The sequence below is a fragment of the Staurois parvus genome, unplaced genomic scaffold, assembly GCF_062004578.1.
Source record: "Staurois parvus isolate SC_StPar_1 unplaced genomic scaffold, SC_StPar_1.0 ptg000157l, whole genome shotgun sequence".
Taxonomy (NCBI): Eukaryota; Metazoa; Chordata; class Amphibia; order Anura; family Ranidae; genus Staurois; species Staurois parvus.
This window is the reverse complement of record NW_028317953.1, coordinates 7,737,407-7,756,484: the sequence shown is the minus strand read 5'-3', so window position 1 is coordinate 7,756,484 and position 19,078 is coordinate 7,737,407. Positions and strand designations below refer to the sequence as shown.

The window sequence follows — 19,078 nt, the reverse complement described above, 5'->3', positions numbered from 1 at the left end:
CACGACTAAACTCTATCTAGGTTAAACAGCAAAATAATGCAGCCGGATCTGGTGATGTTTACTGGACACTGATGGGTTTAACCAATGGTTCTCAACTTTTTGAGAGACCAGGGCCTGGTAAATTCTTCCAAAACCTTCCACTTTCTAACAGAACAAAAAAAAAAAAAAACGATATATATAATTAAAAAAAGAAAAGCCATATACATACATATGGCTTTGTCCATTTTTTTGGATCACCATTTTGTATGCAGATTTTTCAACAGTAAAGGTTTTTTGCAGCAATCCAATTTTGTGCATATCGCCTTTAGGAGGGACTGATTGCTATGCACTGTGATTGATCATCGGTGTGATTATATTTTATATATATATATGGCACTGCAGGACATTGAGAGGCACTGTGGGATACTGCTGAAGGGTGGAGGCATTGTGGAAGGCTTGAAGCTCTGCAGGAGGCTGGAAGGCACCATGGGAGGTTTGCGGGACATGTGAGTAATCATGGGAGGTTGGAAGCACTATGGGAGCTGGGAAGCACTGTGGTAGCTTAGAGAATCTGCAGCTGGCTGGAGGTCAGAAGTAGGGAGGCCATAGTCCCGTGGTTGAGAACCACAGAGTTAAACTATCTCTTGGCATGGTAACAAGACCAATACTATGGCAGATAGCCATGTCATGCTAAGAAGGAGTTGAAAAAATACTTACTTCTTTGTTGGAGAATGCTGCTCCAATGTCCATTCTGTGCAGGCCATGTGACAAAATCTCAGGCATTTAGTCACATGATCTCCTAGCTGATACTCCCAGTCAACAGAGGTCACATGACTAAATGCCTAGGCATAAATGTTGAAGATCACTCTTTCCTGCATGCAACACTAGGCCAGAACATTTGTTGTTCAACTTTATGAATATATGGAGTATTAAAGTAGAACTATAGGTAAAACTTTTTTCTTCATTTTGGATACAGTAAGGGAGCTTTGTAAACTCTATCAGATTTTTTTTTTTTTTTGCCATCTGTGACCCATTGCAGAGATTTACCTTCACTTCCTGTCCCATAGTCAAACAGGAAGTGAGAGGACATCCATGAAATTTACGGGAATCCCTTGTGGACCCCCAGGTCACCAGAACTAGTGTCTCCATTAGAAGATTTCTCGTCTATTACTTTTCTGGGGACAACCCAAAATTTGGGTGGATGTTTTTCTGCTTTCACTTTCAGTGATAATGGTAAACAGAACAAATAGAGAGGCTGAATCTCCTTAACTGGGACACAGACAGCAATAGAAGTCCAACAGGGATTCTAATGTATCTCCATTCTATCCAAAACTGAAAAAAAAATGCCTTTAGTTATACTTTAAGGTCAGACTAAGAACTAAAGCTATTTGGTGTAAAACAACATAACAACAATAGCAGCAATGTAACCACTAGCAAAGCAAACACATTTTCTTAGTGTCACTTTGAGGACCCATTTTCTACTAGTTCCCTCTTCTTCCTCTCTCTGCATCAGTGTGCATTAGGGCTAAAAACACACACAAGCACACACACATGGGTAAGCCTCAAATTTCCACCGACTAATAAAAAATGTGGGATGCATACCGGCTCTACCAACCAGAATGAATTTCCTGCAATATTTTTTATTCAATATTAACTGTCAAAATTGGCCAATAATTACATAATGAGAACCTTATAGCTTTGTGATGAATATTTTTTGTATCTAATTTAATTATATATATATACATACACACCTATCTATATATATATATATATATCTATATATCTCTATATATATATATATATATATATATATATATATATATATATATATATATATATATATATATATATATACATATATACACACACATACACGCACACACATATATACTGTACATATATACAGATACACACACACACACACTGCTCAAAAAAAAAATAAAGGAACACTTCGAAAACACATCAGATCTCAATGGGGAAATATATCATGCTGGATACCTATACTGATATGGACTGGGTACTGTGTTAGGAACGTAAGGATGCCCCATTGTTTGATGGCAATGAAAATTATCAACCTACAGAGAACTGAATTCCTTCATCCTCCAGGAACTGCCTGCATACTCTCGTCACATGAGGCAGGGCATTGTCATGCACCAGGAGGAACCCAGGGTCTACAGCACCAGCGTAGGGTCTGACAATGGGTCCAAGGATTTCACCCGATACCTAATGGCAGTCAGGGTGCCATTGTCTAGCCTGTAGAGATCTGTGTGTCCCTCCATGGATATGCCTCCTCAGACCATCACTGACCCACCACCAAATGGTCATGCTGAACAATGTTAGAGGCAGCATAACGTTCTTCACAGCTTCCCTAGACCCATTCACATGTCCTCAGGGTGAACCTGCTCTCATCTGTGAAAAGCACAGGGCGCCAGTGGCGGACCTGCCAATTCTGGTGTTCAATGGCAAATGCTGATCGAGCTGTATGGTACCGGGCAGTGAGCACAGGGCCCACTAGAGGACGTTGGGCCCTCAGGCCACCCTCATGAAGCCTGTTTCTGATTGTTTGGTCAGAGATATTCACACCAGTGGCCTGCTGGAGGTCATTTTGTAGAGCTCTGGCAGTGCTCATCCTGTTCCTCCTTGCAAAAGGAGCAGATACCGGTCCTGCTGATGGGTTAAGGACATTCTACAGCCCTGCCCAGCAGAGTAACTGCCTGTCTCCTGGAATCTCCTCCATGCTCTTGAGACTGTGCTGGGAGACACCGCAAACCTTCTGGCAATGGCACATATTGATGTGCCATCCTGGAGGAGTTGGATTTCCTGTGCAACCTCTGTAGGGTCCAGGCATTGCCTCATGCTACCAGTAGTGACACTGACCCTAGTCATATGCAAAACTAGTGAAAAACATTCAGAAAAGGCAAGTAGAAAATGTTAGTGGCCTCCACCTGTAATACCATTCTTGTTTTGGAGGTCGTCTCGTTGTTGCCCATCTCGTGCACCGTTGTTAATTTCATTAACACCAAAGCAGCTGAAACTGATTAACAACCCCCTCTGCTACTTAACTGACCAGATCAATATCCCAGGAGTTTATTTGACTTGATGCTATACTCTGATTAAAAAGTGTTCCTTACATTTTTTGAGCAGTGTGTGTGTGTTTGTATGTATACATACATATACACACACAGTATCTCACAGAAGTGAGTACACCCCTCACAATATTTTATTCTATCTTTTCATGTGACAACACTGAAGAAATGATACTTTGCTACAATGTAAAGTAGTGAGTGTACAGCTTGTATAACAGTGTAAATTTGCTGTCTCCTCAAAATAACTCAACACACAGCCATTAATGTCTAAACCGTTGGTAAGAAAAGTGAGCACACCCCTAAGTGAAAATGTCCAAATTGGGCCCAATTAGCCATTTTCCCTCCCCGGTGTCATGTGACTCATTAGTGTTACAAGGTCTCAGGTGTGAATGGGGAGCAGGTGTGTTAAATTTGGTGTTATCGCACTTACTCTCTCATACTGGTTACTGGAATTTCAACATGGCACCTCATGGCAAAGAACTCTCTGAGGATCTGGAAAAAAGAATTGTTGCTCTACATAAAGATGGCCTAGGCCAGTGGTGGGCAAACTTTTTTTTTCAACTGAGCCAAATCTCGCCAAAACCACGATTGAAATGTATTTTGAGAGCCACATTTTTAAAACTGAAAATACATCCCCCATATAGTAATTCATCCCCCATAGTAATTCATCCCCCATATAGTAATTCATCCCCCATATAGTAATTCATCCCCCCCATAGTAATTCATCCCCCCCATAGTAATTCATCCCCCCCATAGTAATTCATCCCCCCCATAGTAATTCATCCCCCATATAGTAATTCATCCCCCATATAGTAATTCATTCCCCCCTATAGTAATTCATTCCCCCCTATAGTAATTCATTCCCCCCTATAGTAATTCATTCCCCATATTGTGTCAATTCACTTACCTTTGCTCCGCGCGTTCCTCTCGCCGTGTTCCCGCGCCGTTCCGGTCTTCAGGGCGGACTGTGAAAGGAGAGGAGTTCGTCACGCTGCCCCGCCTACATCCTGACAGCCAATGTTTGCCACGCTCCGCGGGCCGGATTAAAAGGTCCGCCGGGCCGTAGTTTGCCCATTGCTGGGCTATCTGCAGAGTCTTGACTTTTGGGGCGGCCGCCCGAGAGGAGGGAGGGGAGCGGGCGCCCGGCACACAGAAGAGCCGCATTAAAGTGTGTAAAGAGCCACATGTGGCTCGCGAGCTGCGGCTTGCCTAGGCTATAAGAAGATTGCCAAGACCCCGAAACTGAGCTGCAGCACGTGGCCAAGACCATACAGCGGTTTAACAGGACAGGTTCCACTCAGAACAGGCCTCGCCATGGTCGACCAAAGAAGTTGTGTGCACGTGCTCAGAGTCAAATGCAGAGGTTGTCTTTGGGAAATAGATGTAAGAGTGCTGCCAGCATTGCTGCAGATGTTGAAGGGGTGAGGGGTCAGCCTGTAAGTGGTCAGACCATATGCCACACACTGCATCAAATTGGTCTGCATGGCTGTCGTCCCAGAAGGAAGCCTCTTCTAAAGATGATGCTCAAGAAAGCCTGCAAACAGTTTGCTGAAGACAAGCAGACTAAGAACATGGATTACTGGAACCATGTCCTGTGGTCTGATGAGACTGAGATAAACTTATTTTGTTCAGATGGTGTCAAGCGTGTGTCGCGGCAACCAGGTGAGGAGTACAAAGACAAGTGTATCTTGCCTACAGTCAAGCATGGTGGTGGGAGTATCATGGTCTGGGGCTGCATGAGTGCTGCCGGCACTGGGGAGCTACAGTTTATTGAGGGAACCATGAATGCCAACATGTATTGTGACATACTGAAGCAGAGCATGATCCCCTCCCTTCGGAGACTGGGCCGCAGGGCAGTATTCCAATATAACCCCAAACACACCTCCAAGACGTCCACTGCCTTGCTAAAGAAGCTGAGGGTAATGGTGGTGGACTGGCCAAGCATGTCCCCAGACCTAAACCCTATTGAGCATATGTGGGGCATTCTCAAACGGAAGGTGGAGGAGCGCAAGGTGTCTAACATTCACCAGCTCCGTGATGTCGTCATGGAGGAGTGAAAGAGGACTCCAGTGGTAACCTGTGAAGCTCTGGTGAACTCCATGCCCAAGAGGGTTAAGGCAGTGCTGAACAATAATGGGGGCCGCACAAAATATTGACACTTTGGGCCTAATTTGGACATTTTCTCTTAGGGGTGTACTCACTTTAGTTGCCAGTGGTTTAGACATTAATGGCTGTGTGTTGAGTTATTTTGAGGGGACAGCAAATTTACACTGTTATACAAGCTGTATACTCACTACTTTACATTGTAGCAAAGTGTCATTTCTTCAGTGTTGTCACATGAACAGATATAATAAAATATTTACAAAAATGTGAGGGTGTACTCATTTCTGTGAGATAATATATATATTTAGTTTTTGAGCACACGAAAGAAAATCTAATTCATAATGGTTGCGTAGATCGTCGTATCCTGTAGCACACAGCAACATATAAAAGGTTTGTGTTCACCTTCCATACACCCTTAACCAGCTCTTTGTTGGAGTAAGAAAGCATGCTTTTCACCTTACGTCCAGTAAAGGCAGCTCGGTGTAATGGAGTGTCCCCCATATCATTCAGAACACCAATGTCAGCTCCAGCCTGAGAGAAAAGGGAACATTACTATAGTCATAGTGAATCATGTACCAAAAATTAAACATGCATTGAGAGATTTAAAAAAATGCTGTTTTTCAGCAATCATATCATAAACTGCCAACGAGAGTGTATTTAAAATGAAAAATACAAATCGAATACATCACAGCTTACCAGTGCTTAGATGTAGTGGCTGCATTAGTTTTCATACTTTTCCTTTTTTTCACCTGGTGATCATGTGAATAACACACTAACTGTCCCTTCAGGTCTACACGTTTTTCTCCACTGTAACTTTTGAGGGAGCCATAGTGATCAGACAGGCTGGACTTCAAACATGTCTTCCTTTGTTCATCTCGATTACATGGTAGACTAATAGGACTAGTCATTTACACAATAAAAATGAAGTTTTTGAGTTTTTAAAGATTACAGGAAGTGCTAAGTGATTTGCATTTCTGGAAAATATTAATCTGTATGTGGCATTAGTGAAAAAGTTCTTATAAAATTAAAATGAATGCAGCCAACACATCTACCACTGTAGTATGTTACATTTTTGTGTTAAACAACTTAGGTATCAGCCTGTAATATTTCCTCCTCATCAGGCCATTTTTCCAGTATTCAGGAATCCCCCATCCACCTCAAATCTGTGGATTGGGAAATCAGGTCAGATTTTTACTTTAACCCACTGGTTGAAAGAACAAAAAAAACTGACTAATGTATGGGCAATGTAGGAAGATTGCTGAGTCCTGACCTGCAGAATTCACCTTCCCATATTCAGCCACCATGTGGTTATTTTGTCTCCATAATGTACTGGTCTTTGCATTTGCAGGTCAGGATTTAGCACATCATTCCTTTATGATTGGATTAAGGAGACCGAGTTACCAGAGTGGCTGGGGATGTTCCTGACATTCATTGAAGCCAAGATAGCAAAATGGATTAGTTAAGAAATGTCTTCAACTTAACAGAAAAAAGGTACAGATCAACTACTACTAGCAATACCATGAACTGAATAATAAATAAAAAAATGTTCACAGGCATGGTCCACAGAGTAATAATAAACCTTATTTTATATAGCACATTTAAAGGTATTCTCTCAAAATGCTTTACATAGAAAATGCAAGAAATAAACATTAAAACTAAAGAAAAAAAAGGGGCAATTACATGAAAGCCTGTCTAAAGAAAAAAGTTTTTAGATTTGATTTGAATGGAGTTTAGAGAAGATGACTCTCTGATGTTCTTTGGAAGTGAATTCCAGAGTTTTTGAGCATAGCAAGAGAAGGCTCTGTCTTCCATTGAGTGTAGGTGAGTAGGGGGGACACACAGAACACCAGAATTTGAGAAGCGGAGGATACGAAGGGGGAGTACGTTGATAAAAGTTCAGACAGATAACAGAGTGACAAGCCATGAGCTTTAAAGGTGAGCAAGAGGATCTATGCGAAACCTGATGGGTAACCAGTGCAAGGACCCTAGGATAGGGGTAATACGGTCACTTGTAACAGACCTAGTCAGGATTCTGGCTGCAGAATTTTGTACATATTGAAATTGATTAATTATGGACTTAGGTACACCAGCTAGTAGAGAATTGCGGTAGTCAAGACGGGAGAACACAAATGTATGGATCAGCTTTTCAACTACGATATGATAGCATAGGACGAAGCCGAGCAATGTTTCTCAAGTGGAAGAAAAGATGTTCTGACAACATTTTGTACATGTGGATCAAAGGTTAGGCTAGCATCAAATATTACCCCTAGATTTTTCAATTTAGACTGAAGCTCAAGTACAGTACCATCGATAGATAGGCTACCAGGACTGGCCTTACATAATAGATGGGGGTGCCAATAAGCATGACGTCAGTCTTGTCACAGTTTGACGTAAACTGGAAATGTTCTTATGCAATAATTAGATGAGTGCAGAAACCCACATTTACACAAGGAAGGATAATTATAGATTAAATATATGAATAAAAACGAATACTCAGTATTCTAGAATTCATGCTTAAAAAAAAAAAAAGAAATACAGCAATTGGAAAACAGCACAACACAACAAGGGTGTTCAGAGTGAAACTCCAGGTTGATGTTATTTGCCATTCTGGTACATTGCATGAAAGCTAAACACCAGGAATTCAGCCACTTTCTAAAAGGGGAGTTAAAGTCAAACTGGGATTTTTGAGTTTATATAATAAAAGAAAACATTTCAAGGAGTGGAAACTTTATTTAAACACTTATCCCAGCGTTTAACTAATGCCTTGAAAGCTTCTGCATAGAAAGATTTGTCAGTACACCTGAACCATCCTCGGACAGCCTGCTTCACTTCGTCATCATTGCGTTCACCATTCCCACAGAAAGATTCGTCTCTTGTGAAACTTCACGAGAGGTTATGTGTCGATTATCTAGGATAAGGCGTTCCACACGATGAATGTTCACAGGAATGTCTGCTATGGGCTGGGAACCACCATGGCCAGGATTGTCACTGACAGATTTACGGCCATCTTTTAAGTGTTTACACCATTTAAATGTCTTACTGCAGCTGAGCATCTCATCATTGTACTGTGCTTGATGTCTTCTATAGATATCCATGTGTTTTACGCCTTCGTTCACAAGAAACATTATCAACACATGTTGTTCCATGCACACAGAAACACTTTTGTCTGCCATCTTGAGTAACAGTCTCTGGACTAGCCCACGACATGTGCAGCGCCTATCAGCATTAGGACACAATTGCCACTTACTACTGAATGTAGTACCGCCATGCTAGCATCCCTTTTTATACCTGTAAAATGAAAAATCCCGGTTTAACTTGAATGCCCCTTGTAAAATGCTCTGGCTTACTATGGGTTAAGTCCAACTAGGTGCATTCCACCTTGTGGACCTAACTTTTTTCGTCTACAGCTGATAGTTTTGCACAGGATGGAGTGGAGGGGAGGGCACAGTGGCTGCATGCAACTCTACAGCTGCTGGAGCTGAGACCAGAAGGTCCAGTGTCAGAGTGCCTGAAGTATAGCACTAGCTATGCTCTCGGTGCTCAATAAAAATTTAAATTGTAAATTATAGAGATTAGTTCACGATTTGGAATTCCTGGAATTCAGCTTTAATGCACATGTGTTAAGTCATGCATGTAAGTTGTGTTAAGGCAGCCTATTCAAATGAATGGGCAGCCAATGCACCAGAATGGACAAATGAAAGAAAAACAGACATGTAGCATTTTTTTTAAGGCAGCGCATTACAGTGCTTGTAGCACATTGCAAGAAATGCAATAGAGGTCCATTAGGTTAGTGCATTGGGATGCCAAGTATCTAGCATGAATTATTTGATAACATATGCTCATAAGATGTTCAAGAAATAAGAGGATATTTTAGAGGCCCAGGTATGAAAAAAAGAATTGCAGTCTTCCCTACTATTGTTTCTATATTTGTAATATTAATGTATCATACACAGTGGTAAAGAAAATTCAGCAATGATTTCATTAGCACTGGGATGCAGTTAAAAACCTTTCACATGAGGTTTTTTATTCACCTTTTTTAAACTTTTGACATTAGGCGTTTCTGCTATTGTCCCCCTTCTGTAGAATAGTTGATGCCGAGTCTTTAATACGCAAAAAAATATTTTAAAAATGTTAACTATTACCGACAAGTACAGGCAGAATTTCAGTTGTACTCTAGCAGCAGCTGATAGTCATTAAGAGAGATTTCATTTCAGGAGAAATCTGAAGACCGCATAAACCTCTAATGTAAAATATTGGTGCTTTACCTTCAGTAAATCTTCTACCACTTCCCTATGTCCAAAATAACATGCAAGATGAAGAGGTGTCCATCCCAAGTTAGACTTACGTTTACCTGAGAATAAATAATTAGTTTACATGAAGCTTCTGAATAGCAATAGGCCCTGGTCTTTATAACAAGCCAACCAAGAAAACAGTTTACCTTTGCAGTTAATATTAACCACAGTTTCCCCTTTATTACAGTTTTCTAGCAGTTTCCGGACCTCCTCCAGGTTTCCATTTCGAGCATTGTGAAGGAGATTCTCTTCGGCTTCACTGTTCATCTCTGAATGGAAATAAAGTACAGGTTATAAAGGTTTGCCAAGCATAAGGGATGGGCAATTTTTGTTAGTATGATCACGTTGCTAAAATCTCCAGTGGTCGTCTGAGATTGATTGCTACACATATAGGTCTATGTAATAGTCAGTGATCACACAAATCTTGAGAACTGATCTGATATTAGGATTACCTCTGGTTCACACTTGTGCAGCTCTATGAGCCATGTTTTGCATTGGCACTGCAGCCTATTCATTTGAACGGGCTGCTGTGCCTCCTGAAAACGCCCTGCTCCATTTTTGAAACAGCAGTCTGCACAGAAACCACGAGTGAATTGCGGTTCCCAGTGCGGAAAGCAGCTGCTGCAATTTTCAGTAGGATTAATGGCACCTTAGAGAAGCCGGAAAACATAAATTTACTCTTGAATGATAAATGGTTCAATAGGTTCATTTTAGTCCTTTCACATGAGCAGTGTCTGATCCAGTCAGCAGGGGATCTGTAAACGGATCCTTTGCTCAATTGGAGCAGAACTAGATGTGCGTCACTTTTGTGACATCCAAGCCCGCTCATTTCTTTTCTGCTTTTTACAACCCAATCTGTCTTGGATCTATGGATGGCTAGGTGGAAAGGGTTTATTTACCATTTCTATCAAGCTACCTGTTTCATTAGGTTTAGTTCTGGAAAAAAAACATTTTTATTTCCAGACTGACAGATTCAGAGGTAAGTAGATATAAACATACACATGTAAAAATAGGATATTTGTATCTTATTTATCCTACAGTTATAAACTGGCACAGACTCATCAGCGGGGCTGGTGACAACCACGACTGCCCCTATATGGGTATACAAGCATGTTAGTGACCAGATTACGAAGTAAAAATAGATTAGTCTATACATACATACATGCCTACCTCCAAACTGCAGTATCAGTACGATGCTTCAGCTGTCCCTGTCAGTCCAGGAACTGAGCAATCACATGATCACTCAGTTCACAGTCAGCTCTCAGCAGAGAGCAGAGACTGTCAGTCATCACTCTCTGCTTTGCCCCTCCAGGATGGTGAGGGGGTGGGAAGTTGTGTGCCGAGAGACTGAGTCAGCTGCCTATCAGACATCTGGGTAGATCTTGACAATATGATTGGGAACCTTCCAAAGCCTGCAGCGATTTTGTGACGAAGAAGCAGATGCTTCGAAACACGTTGCCGCCCCCCGTTTTGCGGCACTACGCTCACGTGGTGATGTCACATCCGTCGGCAGCCATCTGCATTCCAGCTTGGTTTCCATCACAGCCGCTGGACGTGAACAGTGTGGAATTGGGTGACCTGACTCCCCCAGCAGCCTCAGCCCCTAGATGCTAATCCACCCTCTCCATCAGCCTCTGGGACCTCAATAAGGACGATGTCCATCCTGCATGGGCGGACTGACAACTCATGGGGCCCCCTGGGCAATAGGGGATCATGGAGCCCGTGTCCTTGCCCAAACTCAAAAAAGCCTATGAAAAAGGTACCAGGGGCAACTCATGGGGCCCCTTACTGACCCCGGGCCCTCGGGCAGTGCCCGAGTTTCCAAATGGTCAGTCCGCCCCTGCCATCCTGAGACGCATGCCTTTTTCTACTGTTATCTAGTGAGTTACCCCAGTTATCTTGCTCAATTAAACAACCTTCTAATACTGCACTTAGTCTGGCGCCCCTCTCTCATTTTTTTCTCCTTTTCAACAGCAGGCTTTAACACTCCTGTGACCCACAAGTATGGCCAGAAAAGCATTTGCCATATGTCTCATTTAATCTCAAGGAAATGGTACAGAGATTGTACAATTAGGTTGTAATGTGCATGGCCAGCATTGCACAGATCAGGAAACACTCCCATAAAGTGCAACCGCAGACGAAGTGGAGAAACTGTGGGAATCCAAAAGATCAAAAATGGCCAGCACTGCAGAGGTTACAGATTTCAAATATTAACTAAGATCTAAGTTGTATTACCAACATAGCTTTCTCGAGGTTAAAGACAACTTTCTCAGATCTCAGTAAACATTTGAGATCTGTAACCTCTGGTTTGCTGCCCATTTTTGCTATTCTAAATTGTTACTGCTGTTTTTGCCCCCGTTAGGGAAGTTCACACGCTCTATTTGTTCTGGTGAATGTCATCGCAAGAGTGAAAGTGCAATAAAATCTCAAATGCTGAGTTTTTGCCTGAACAGGAATACCATTTTTTTGTTAATACAGTTGTGCCCCCCCGGTACTTGTGAACTTCCAGACGAAGCCGAAATAGGCAAAACATGTAGAAGCAAGTACCTAAGGAAACTCAGCTCATGAATACTGAATCTGAACTGTATTGTCTGTATTGTACCGCACTGTTCAAGATGTTCTGTTTTATGACTTATTTTATCCATTTGTAATAAAAAAATTGCATTTTAACTGCAAATGTTTGCTTTATCTACGACACCTTAAAAGTCTCGTTTCTGCTGTAAACAAATTTACTCTCCCTTTCTGTTGTGGCTACAGAACAGGAAATGAATGTGCATCTCCCCAATGGGGCACAGATGGCAAAAATAAAAGTGACAGGGGTTATAACCCTCCCGTAGGCTATCCAAAATAAAAACAAACGTTTCAGCTTTAGTTCTACTTTAAAGGGGAGCTCCAATCTTCCCCCCAGAAATTAAAAAAGTCAGCCGCTGCAAATACTGTAGCTGCTGACTTTTAGGGCCAGTTCACACTATAGAAACGCAGTCTGGATGCGTTTCTACATGCACATTTTTGGCACGTTCCGGTGCGTTTAATATGTTCCAGTGTGTTTCTTATGCATTCCATTTAATTTCTTCCCCTTTTTTTCAATTTAATGACTTGCTAACTGCGCTATAGCTGAATGACGGCTACAGTGCGGTTGTCAAGTTCTGGGAGAGTGTCACATGATGTCCTCCCAGAACGTGCCCTCCCGCGCGCACCCAGCAATCTCTGTCCAATGACACAGCAGATCACGGAGTAAATACAGTTGCCGGTTATCGGCTGCACTTTCCTCACGCTGTCACCATGTGAGGAAAGTACTGCTGATAACCGGCAGCTGTCAGAGAAGATCGGCACTGATCATCAGGGCACTGATGAAAAAGGGGGATGGTTACTCTTAAGAGCTGTAATTCCTAAACCCTTCCTTCAATTTGGATGTACATACCCTCAAATTAAACCTGAGTTTGTGCACTTTCAGCCCATATCCATTAGAGAACTATAGCTTGAATATGTTTTGATAAATACCTGAAAAAAATTTAAATTGTGACCATGTCCAAATATATATTTACCTAACTGTATATAATATTTTTTGGAGTCTGTAAAGCATTTCACCAGTGTTTAGTAGATTGTGGGTGCAATGCAGGGCTCCTGCAGACTTTCAGTGTAAGCTGGGAGGCAGGGCAGGGTTTATGATCATGTGACTACCGTGGTTGGCTGTCACAGTGGTCACATGATCAGAATGCTTCCAATCGCAAGTAGCGATTGGGAGCTTTCCGTAAGGTGCCGGTAACTGTGCCAGGAGCGTGCAGGGCTTGCACTCACGGCACAGGTTTGTTTACATTTGGGTGCACAAATACGCTGCCTCTCAGCATCAAGGCCCACCCGCCCAGAGACAGCATATTTGCGTACTCTCGACGCAAACAGGATTGTAGACTACAAGGAAGCTCAACAGCACCATTACAGTCCATTGAGAACTACAAGCCGTCAGCTGCAAAGGATAATGGAACTTGTAGGCATTCATTCACAGAACTCTGAAAGAATGACGTGCCCATGTGGGGACGAAGCCCCGCACGGATGCGCTCTTTTTAAATTATGACAGCGGGTTTGGGGAGAAAATCCCCGGCCCGCTGTCACAGGGAGGGGGATTGTGGGAGAGCTTCAGAAGCGGAAACATGTTACATGTTCCACCCTAAAATACTTTAAGCAGAACATGGCTCAGTCAATTTTCAAATCGACTTTTGTCGAGCCAGGTGCTGCCAACAGGGCCACTTGGTTCAAACTTCACCCAGTTCTTTAGGAAAATTGAGCCATGCATTGCTAGCTTTTCTGTACAGAGCAGCAGTGCATTCAGGGCTGTGCACCTGCATGGATATCAGATTGGCAGCGATGTCTGTGTCCCAACAATTGACACAAATGAATGCCTGTGTATCCCTGTGTGTGTGAACACAGCCCTCCATGGACATATGCTTTCACAAGACCTTAACCTTCATATTATGGTCTAAGAGCCAGTTCACACTACATGCCTTTCAGTTGCTTTTTTTTCTGCATCCAAAACGCACAGAAAGTGGGTTATATGGTTGTCAATGTCATAGTTCACATCAGTTCCGGTGCGTTCTGGTTGCAGGAAAAAAAAAAAAAAAAAAGTAGAACATGCTGCATTTTTTCTGCACAGAACTGTACTGGAACGTGGTAAACCGCATAAAAAAAAACCACTGGAATGCACCACAACGCATCACAAATGCACTGGAATGCACATGGCCCTATTTAAATTGAGGAAAAAGAGAGGGTGAAAAATGAACTGGAATGCATAAAAAAAAACAAAACACTGGAACGTGTTAAAAACGCATCAAAAATGTACAGGAACGCATCAAAAACAGGCATGTGGAAAAACATCCGGAAAGCATCTAGATTGTGTTTCTATAGTGTAAACCAGCCTTAAATCCAATTGTGATCAACCTGCACTGAGCATGTACTGTATATGAATTTTATATACTTGCAGTTCAGGGCTTACATTCAGCTGCAAAGCAATAATAAAATTGTTTTACAAAGCAATGTTCTGAGAATGTCAACAAAACTCTTAGATTGTAAGCTCCAAGGATCAGGACCTTCCATCCCTCTTTTATTGAACTGTATTGTCTTCGGTTATATTGTAAAGCGCTGAGCAAACTGTTGGCACAATATAAATCCTGTATAATAATAACAAACAAGCCTTGATTTTCATTCTGCATCTGTGACCCTGAAGTCTCGCAGGATAATGGCCACTGTAACAATCATCTGTGACTAATGCAGGCCATAGACGGGTCGAACATCGGCCGATTTTCAAAACACAAAAAAAAAACGGTCGTTGGGTCGGCTGACGTTACTACCAACGGTAACAAAAATTTGCCAACAAAATCATAGAGTTCACCCCATAACTTCTGTCCCTTGCAGATCATGGCTCGTGCAGATTTTTAAATCGGTAAAATGATCGGCCAATTTGCCCATCATTGCTGGGAAAATCGGCCGTTTGTCAAAATCGGCCACAAATTTTCCAACATGACCAAAAAAAAAAAAAAAAAAAAAAAGTGCAAAAAACCTGAAAAACGGCTGACCAATTAACCCACTAACAGTGCAAAAATCAGACGATTTTTTTTTTGCCTGAAAAAGCGGATGATTTTTGAACAGTCTATGACCAGCATTTCTGTCCGATTTCTGCCCAATTAACTTTAGATTTACCATCAACTATGTAGTGCAAGGGCATGCCTAACTGGAAACAATTCAAAATGTTGTTTAGGTTTGACCTCATATTATATGGTTTGTGGTCAATCTAAAGCTAAATTCTCAGTAAAATCGTATAATGTATGGCCAGCCTAATAACGGCCCAGGCAAACCAGAAAAGAGAAATTTCTCACCTGGATTTGAAAAATGCCGTCTGGAATCTCCTAGGAGCAGCACTCCCACTCACAGCACCCTATAAACTGCCTTTCCTGTAAATCCTGTTCACATCACACATACTGTGTTTTGCAATGATTCAAGTGACTGTGAAGAGTCAGCATGTGCAGTCGTGTGACATGGGAAAGAGTACGAGAAAGCAGCTCTGAGCAACAAAAACACGTGTCAGAACTGGAGCAGACAGAATCCGGAGCAGATATGCAAAGCTCCTATCTTCAACTTGTTCAGTTAGGCTCCATTTAAATGTGCAACTAAACTCCCGTGCCTCTGAAAAGCAGTCTGTTTGGATTGCTTTTCAGAGGCATCTGACATTATTTGGATTGCTTTTCAGAGGCATTGTGTGATTACAGTGAAGCACACAGATACAAGTAAAATAGCACAGAGTTAACCCTTTGATCGCCCCTAATGTTAACCCCTTTTAGTACTGATCACTGTATTGGTGTCACAGGGATGTCAGTGACCCCAAGTTAGTTCCCCACAGTGTCAGAATGCCCACTGCAGTCCTGTCACCATTACTAGTAAAAATAAAAAATAATAATAATTAAAAAAACAGGCCATTCTTTGCGTTTTGACTCTGCGTTATTTTAACTGACAATTGTGTGGTCATGCAAATTAAATTTATGTCCCTTTTTTCCCCACGAATAGAGCTTTCTTTTCGTGGTATTTGATCGCCTGTGCGGTTTTTAATTTTTTGTGCTATAAGAAGAAAAAAAAAAAGGAAGACAATTTTGAGAAAAAAAACTATATGTTTGACCTTTTGCTATTAAACATATCCAGTAAAAAAAAAATTTTAAAAATCGAATTTAGTCATAAATTTAGGCTAAAATGTATTCTGCTACATGTCTTTGCTAAAAAAAAAAAATCCCAATATGTGTAAATTAATTGGTTTATGTGAATGTTATAGCGCTTACAAATGGCGGTATAGATACTGGAATTTTATTTTTTACTAGTAATCAGCGACTTATAGCAGGACTGCGGTGGGCATTCTGATACTGGGGGGGGGGGACTGACTTGGGGTCACTGACATCCCCAGTGACCGGCCAGATTGTTTATCTATACACGCCATTGCGATCTTTTTATATGTGTTTTACAATTTTTAATAAAGTCTCTGTGGAAGATTTTACACTATGTTGGATTCTCTACTTCTATTTCTTGTATAAATCTGATGGATGGATGAGCATTTGAGAGATTGCCAGTGTGAAGGTATTCAAGCACAATTTCTAAGGAATACTCTGGAGACCTCCACAGAATGACTATACCAAAGCACTCCATGACCTTTCTTTATCCAGATGGTCATGGTTATCTGGTGTAATCAGTGGAGGCCCTTTCTAATTATCTCAGGATACCTCTTCTTCAGTCAGTTTTACCTTTGGATGTGGCTAAGTTTTCTCACTTTTAGTTTCTGGACACTTATCTTTTCACATTAAAAATGGTTTCACATTGGAACTTTTTATTTGGGATGATTTTTCATGTCATTTTGTATTTATGTTCATATTGTCATTTGATATAGAGCAGCACATTTTTCACACCATATGTTTCATAACGCCAATATCTCATAAGTATATCTTTTTTCTGTTAATATTTTGGCACACATAGGAGCTGTTTACATCTTTTATTAATATCCAGGTGGATGTTTACTTGTTTTTTCAGGACAGATTGGACTTTCATTTGCTGGTAAATGGAAATGGATATCTTTCGATTGTTCTTTTTTGTTATTTATTATCATCCTACCTAATCCAACCAACACATTGACACTGACCTTCGAACCGGACCTCAACACTGACACTGACTTAGATCAAACCTTGATCAACCAATTTTTTCTTTTACACTTTAGGCACCGTTCACATCTGGTAATTTGGGATCATGAGTGGTATTGTCACGATTCTGCCCACAATTCCAAATCGCACTGTTATTAATTTTTAATGGCACACGATTTTCTTATCGTGTGTACGGGCCTTCAAGTTGGCCATAGATGGACTGATGGCTGCTTCCAGTTGACTGAGGTCAATTAGGATTGTTGGAAATTTTTTCTCAATTAGCAGCTGCAGCCCTTGATCAGTGAGTGTGTGCTGTCAGAATACGTCTCGACGGGGAGGATTCCTCTGTCTACCTTGATTGCATGGATGGAGAAATTTGTTTTTTTTTTTTTTTATTTCAGCCTGCTGGCTGAATGAAAAATAAATAAATCAGTGTATGGCCAGCCTTATGCAAGCCATAGACTGTTCGTTTATCGGCCCTTCTGTTGCCACCAATGATTGCAAAAATCAGCCGTTTTTCGCAAATTTTCCAGCATGACCGATAGAGGAAATGAGGAGGAACCGCAAAAATTGGCCAAGGCCATTGCCCCACTAACAGTGCAAAAATTGGCCAATTATTCTGACAAAAAGATAGTCCGATAAACGAACCATCTATGGCCTGCATTAGGCCCCATTCACACCTGAGCATAGCGTTTCTGTGCATTTTTCCACACATTTATGAACATTTGTGTGCGGTTTTTCAGGCGGTTTCAGGCGTTTTGATGTCTGACGTTTTGTATTAGCCAATAGAGAAAAATTTCATCTCTGACATCAATTGCTACCATGCCTGAAAAAACTCTCTTGGTCGTGCAACAAACCACTTGATTTGCGGGTTTCTATGGGGCTAAAAACACATCAATCTGCCCAAATGGAGCTACAAAAGTGGCTCCAAAACTTTTCCGAGATTCAGGTGACTTGGAGTGGAGATGTGAACCATCTCCATGGAGTAATCTTGATTCTCCCTGAGCATTTTGGAGATTCATGCTACAAAATGCTCAGGTGTGAATGGGGCCTTGGAGATTGAACAGTATCTCATGTCACCGACAATGGCTCTTCACTTACCTCTATGGTTCAGCTTCAAATAACTGAAAAAGAGCAATTTATAGCAGAATACACCAACCCAATGCTGCAGAACTAGTTCCTCTTGTAGCATCAAATCACTTAATAGTGACAAATCGCTGGGGACTCCACCCACACAGCCGCATCATTCATTCACAGGAGTCTGGGAATAGTAAAACTACAAGTCCCATCCACCCCCTACAGCAGGAGGGACTTGCAACTCTTAATGGAGAATAAGTGTGTTGACATCACTGCCCTTGTAGTCCATCCACACTTCTTCCAGCCCTCAAAACCAAAAGTATAGAACTGCAGCTGGAGGAATAGTCTGCAGGAGACAGAGCATTGCACCCATCATTTACTAATCTTGGCTTGCAATGCTTTGCAGACGCAAAAGATAATAAATGCACATTTTATTCATAAATACGGGTGCATGCATTTGTTTTTGCAGAAGGCTCTTTAAGCTCATTTAAAAATAAAAAGCCTATACATAGAATATATATCCTACTCCTAGGGAAGTAAGCAGTGTGTGCTCCTCCACATGGCTCTAGTGATGATGGGGGAGGTGATGACACAGGCTGATCACTTACCGGAGACAGTACTCCCCACGATGGCAGTGATCACCGTTATAAAACACTCCCTATGCTGTGGAGGAGATCAGACAGTGACCCCTCCCTCCTCCTCCATACACATGGCTCCTATTATGTGCACACTTCCTGTTTATCTCCCCAATGGCAGCTCAGGGGCTTCTCCTGTCCGATCATTGCAGACACATTGTTCCATCCCCGGTCTGGTGTCACTACAACACGGACAGCCCCGTGCTCCCTCCCCTCCTGTCATCAGGACGATTCCCCATGAA

The 19,078-nt window shown here is 41.7% G+C and overlaps 1 protein-coding gene across 6 annotated transcripts in view; it reads right to left on the bottom strand.

Moving 5' to 3' along the window:
* The window catches only part of OSBPL1A (oxysterol binding protein like 1A), a 163,092-nt gene extending 144,112 nt beyond the window's left edge, over window positions 1-18,980 (bottom strand). For 2 of the 6 annotated variants that reach the window (XM_089675721.1, XM_089675722.1), the window contains exons 1-4: window positions 18,810-18,980; window positions 9,607-9,729; window positions 9,434-9,519; window positions 5,625-5,699 (exon numbers count right to left, since the gene is read on the bottom strand). In XM_089675721.1, the coding sequence (XP_089531847.1) occupies window positions 5,625-5,699; window positions 9,434-9,519; window positions 9,607-9,727 (282 nt within the window). In that variant the 5' untranslated portion in view covers window positions 9,728-9,729; window positions 18,810-18,980. Of the gene's footprint in view, window positions 1-5,624; window positions 5,700-9,433; window positions 9,520-9,606; window positions 9,730-18,809 lie in introns of those variants that run through there. The other 4 variants (XM_089675723.1, XM_089675724.1, XM_089675725.1 and 1 more) reach the window with 4 other exon arrangements.
* Window positions 18,981-19,078: the final 98 nt, after the last annotated feature.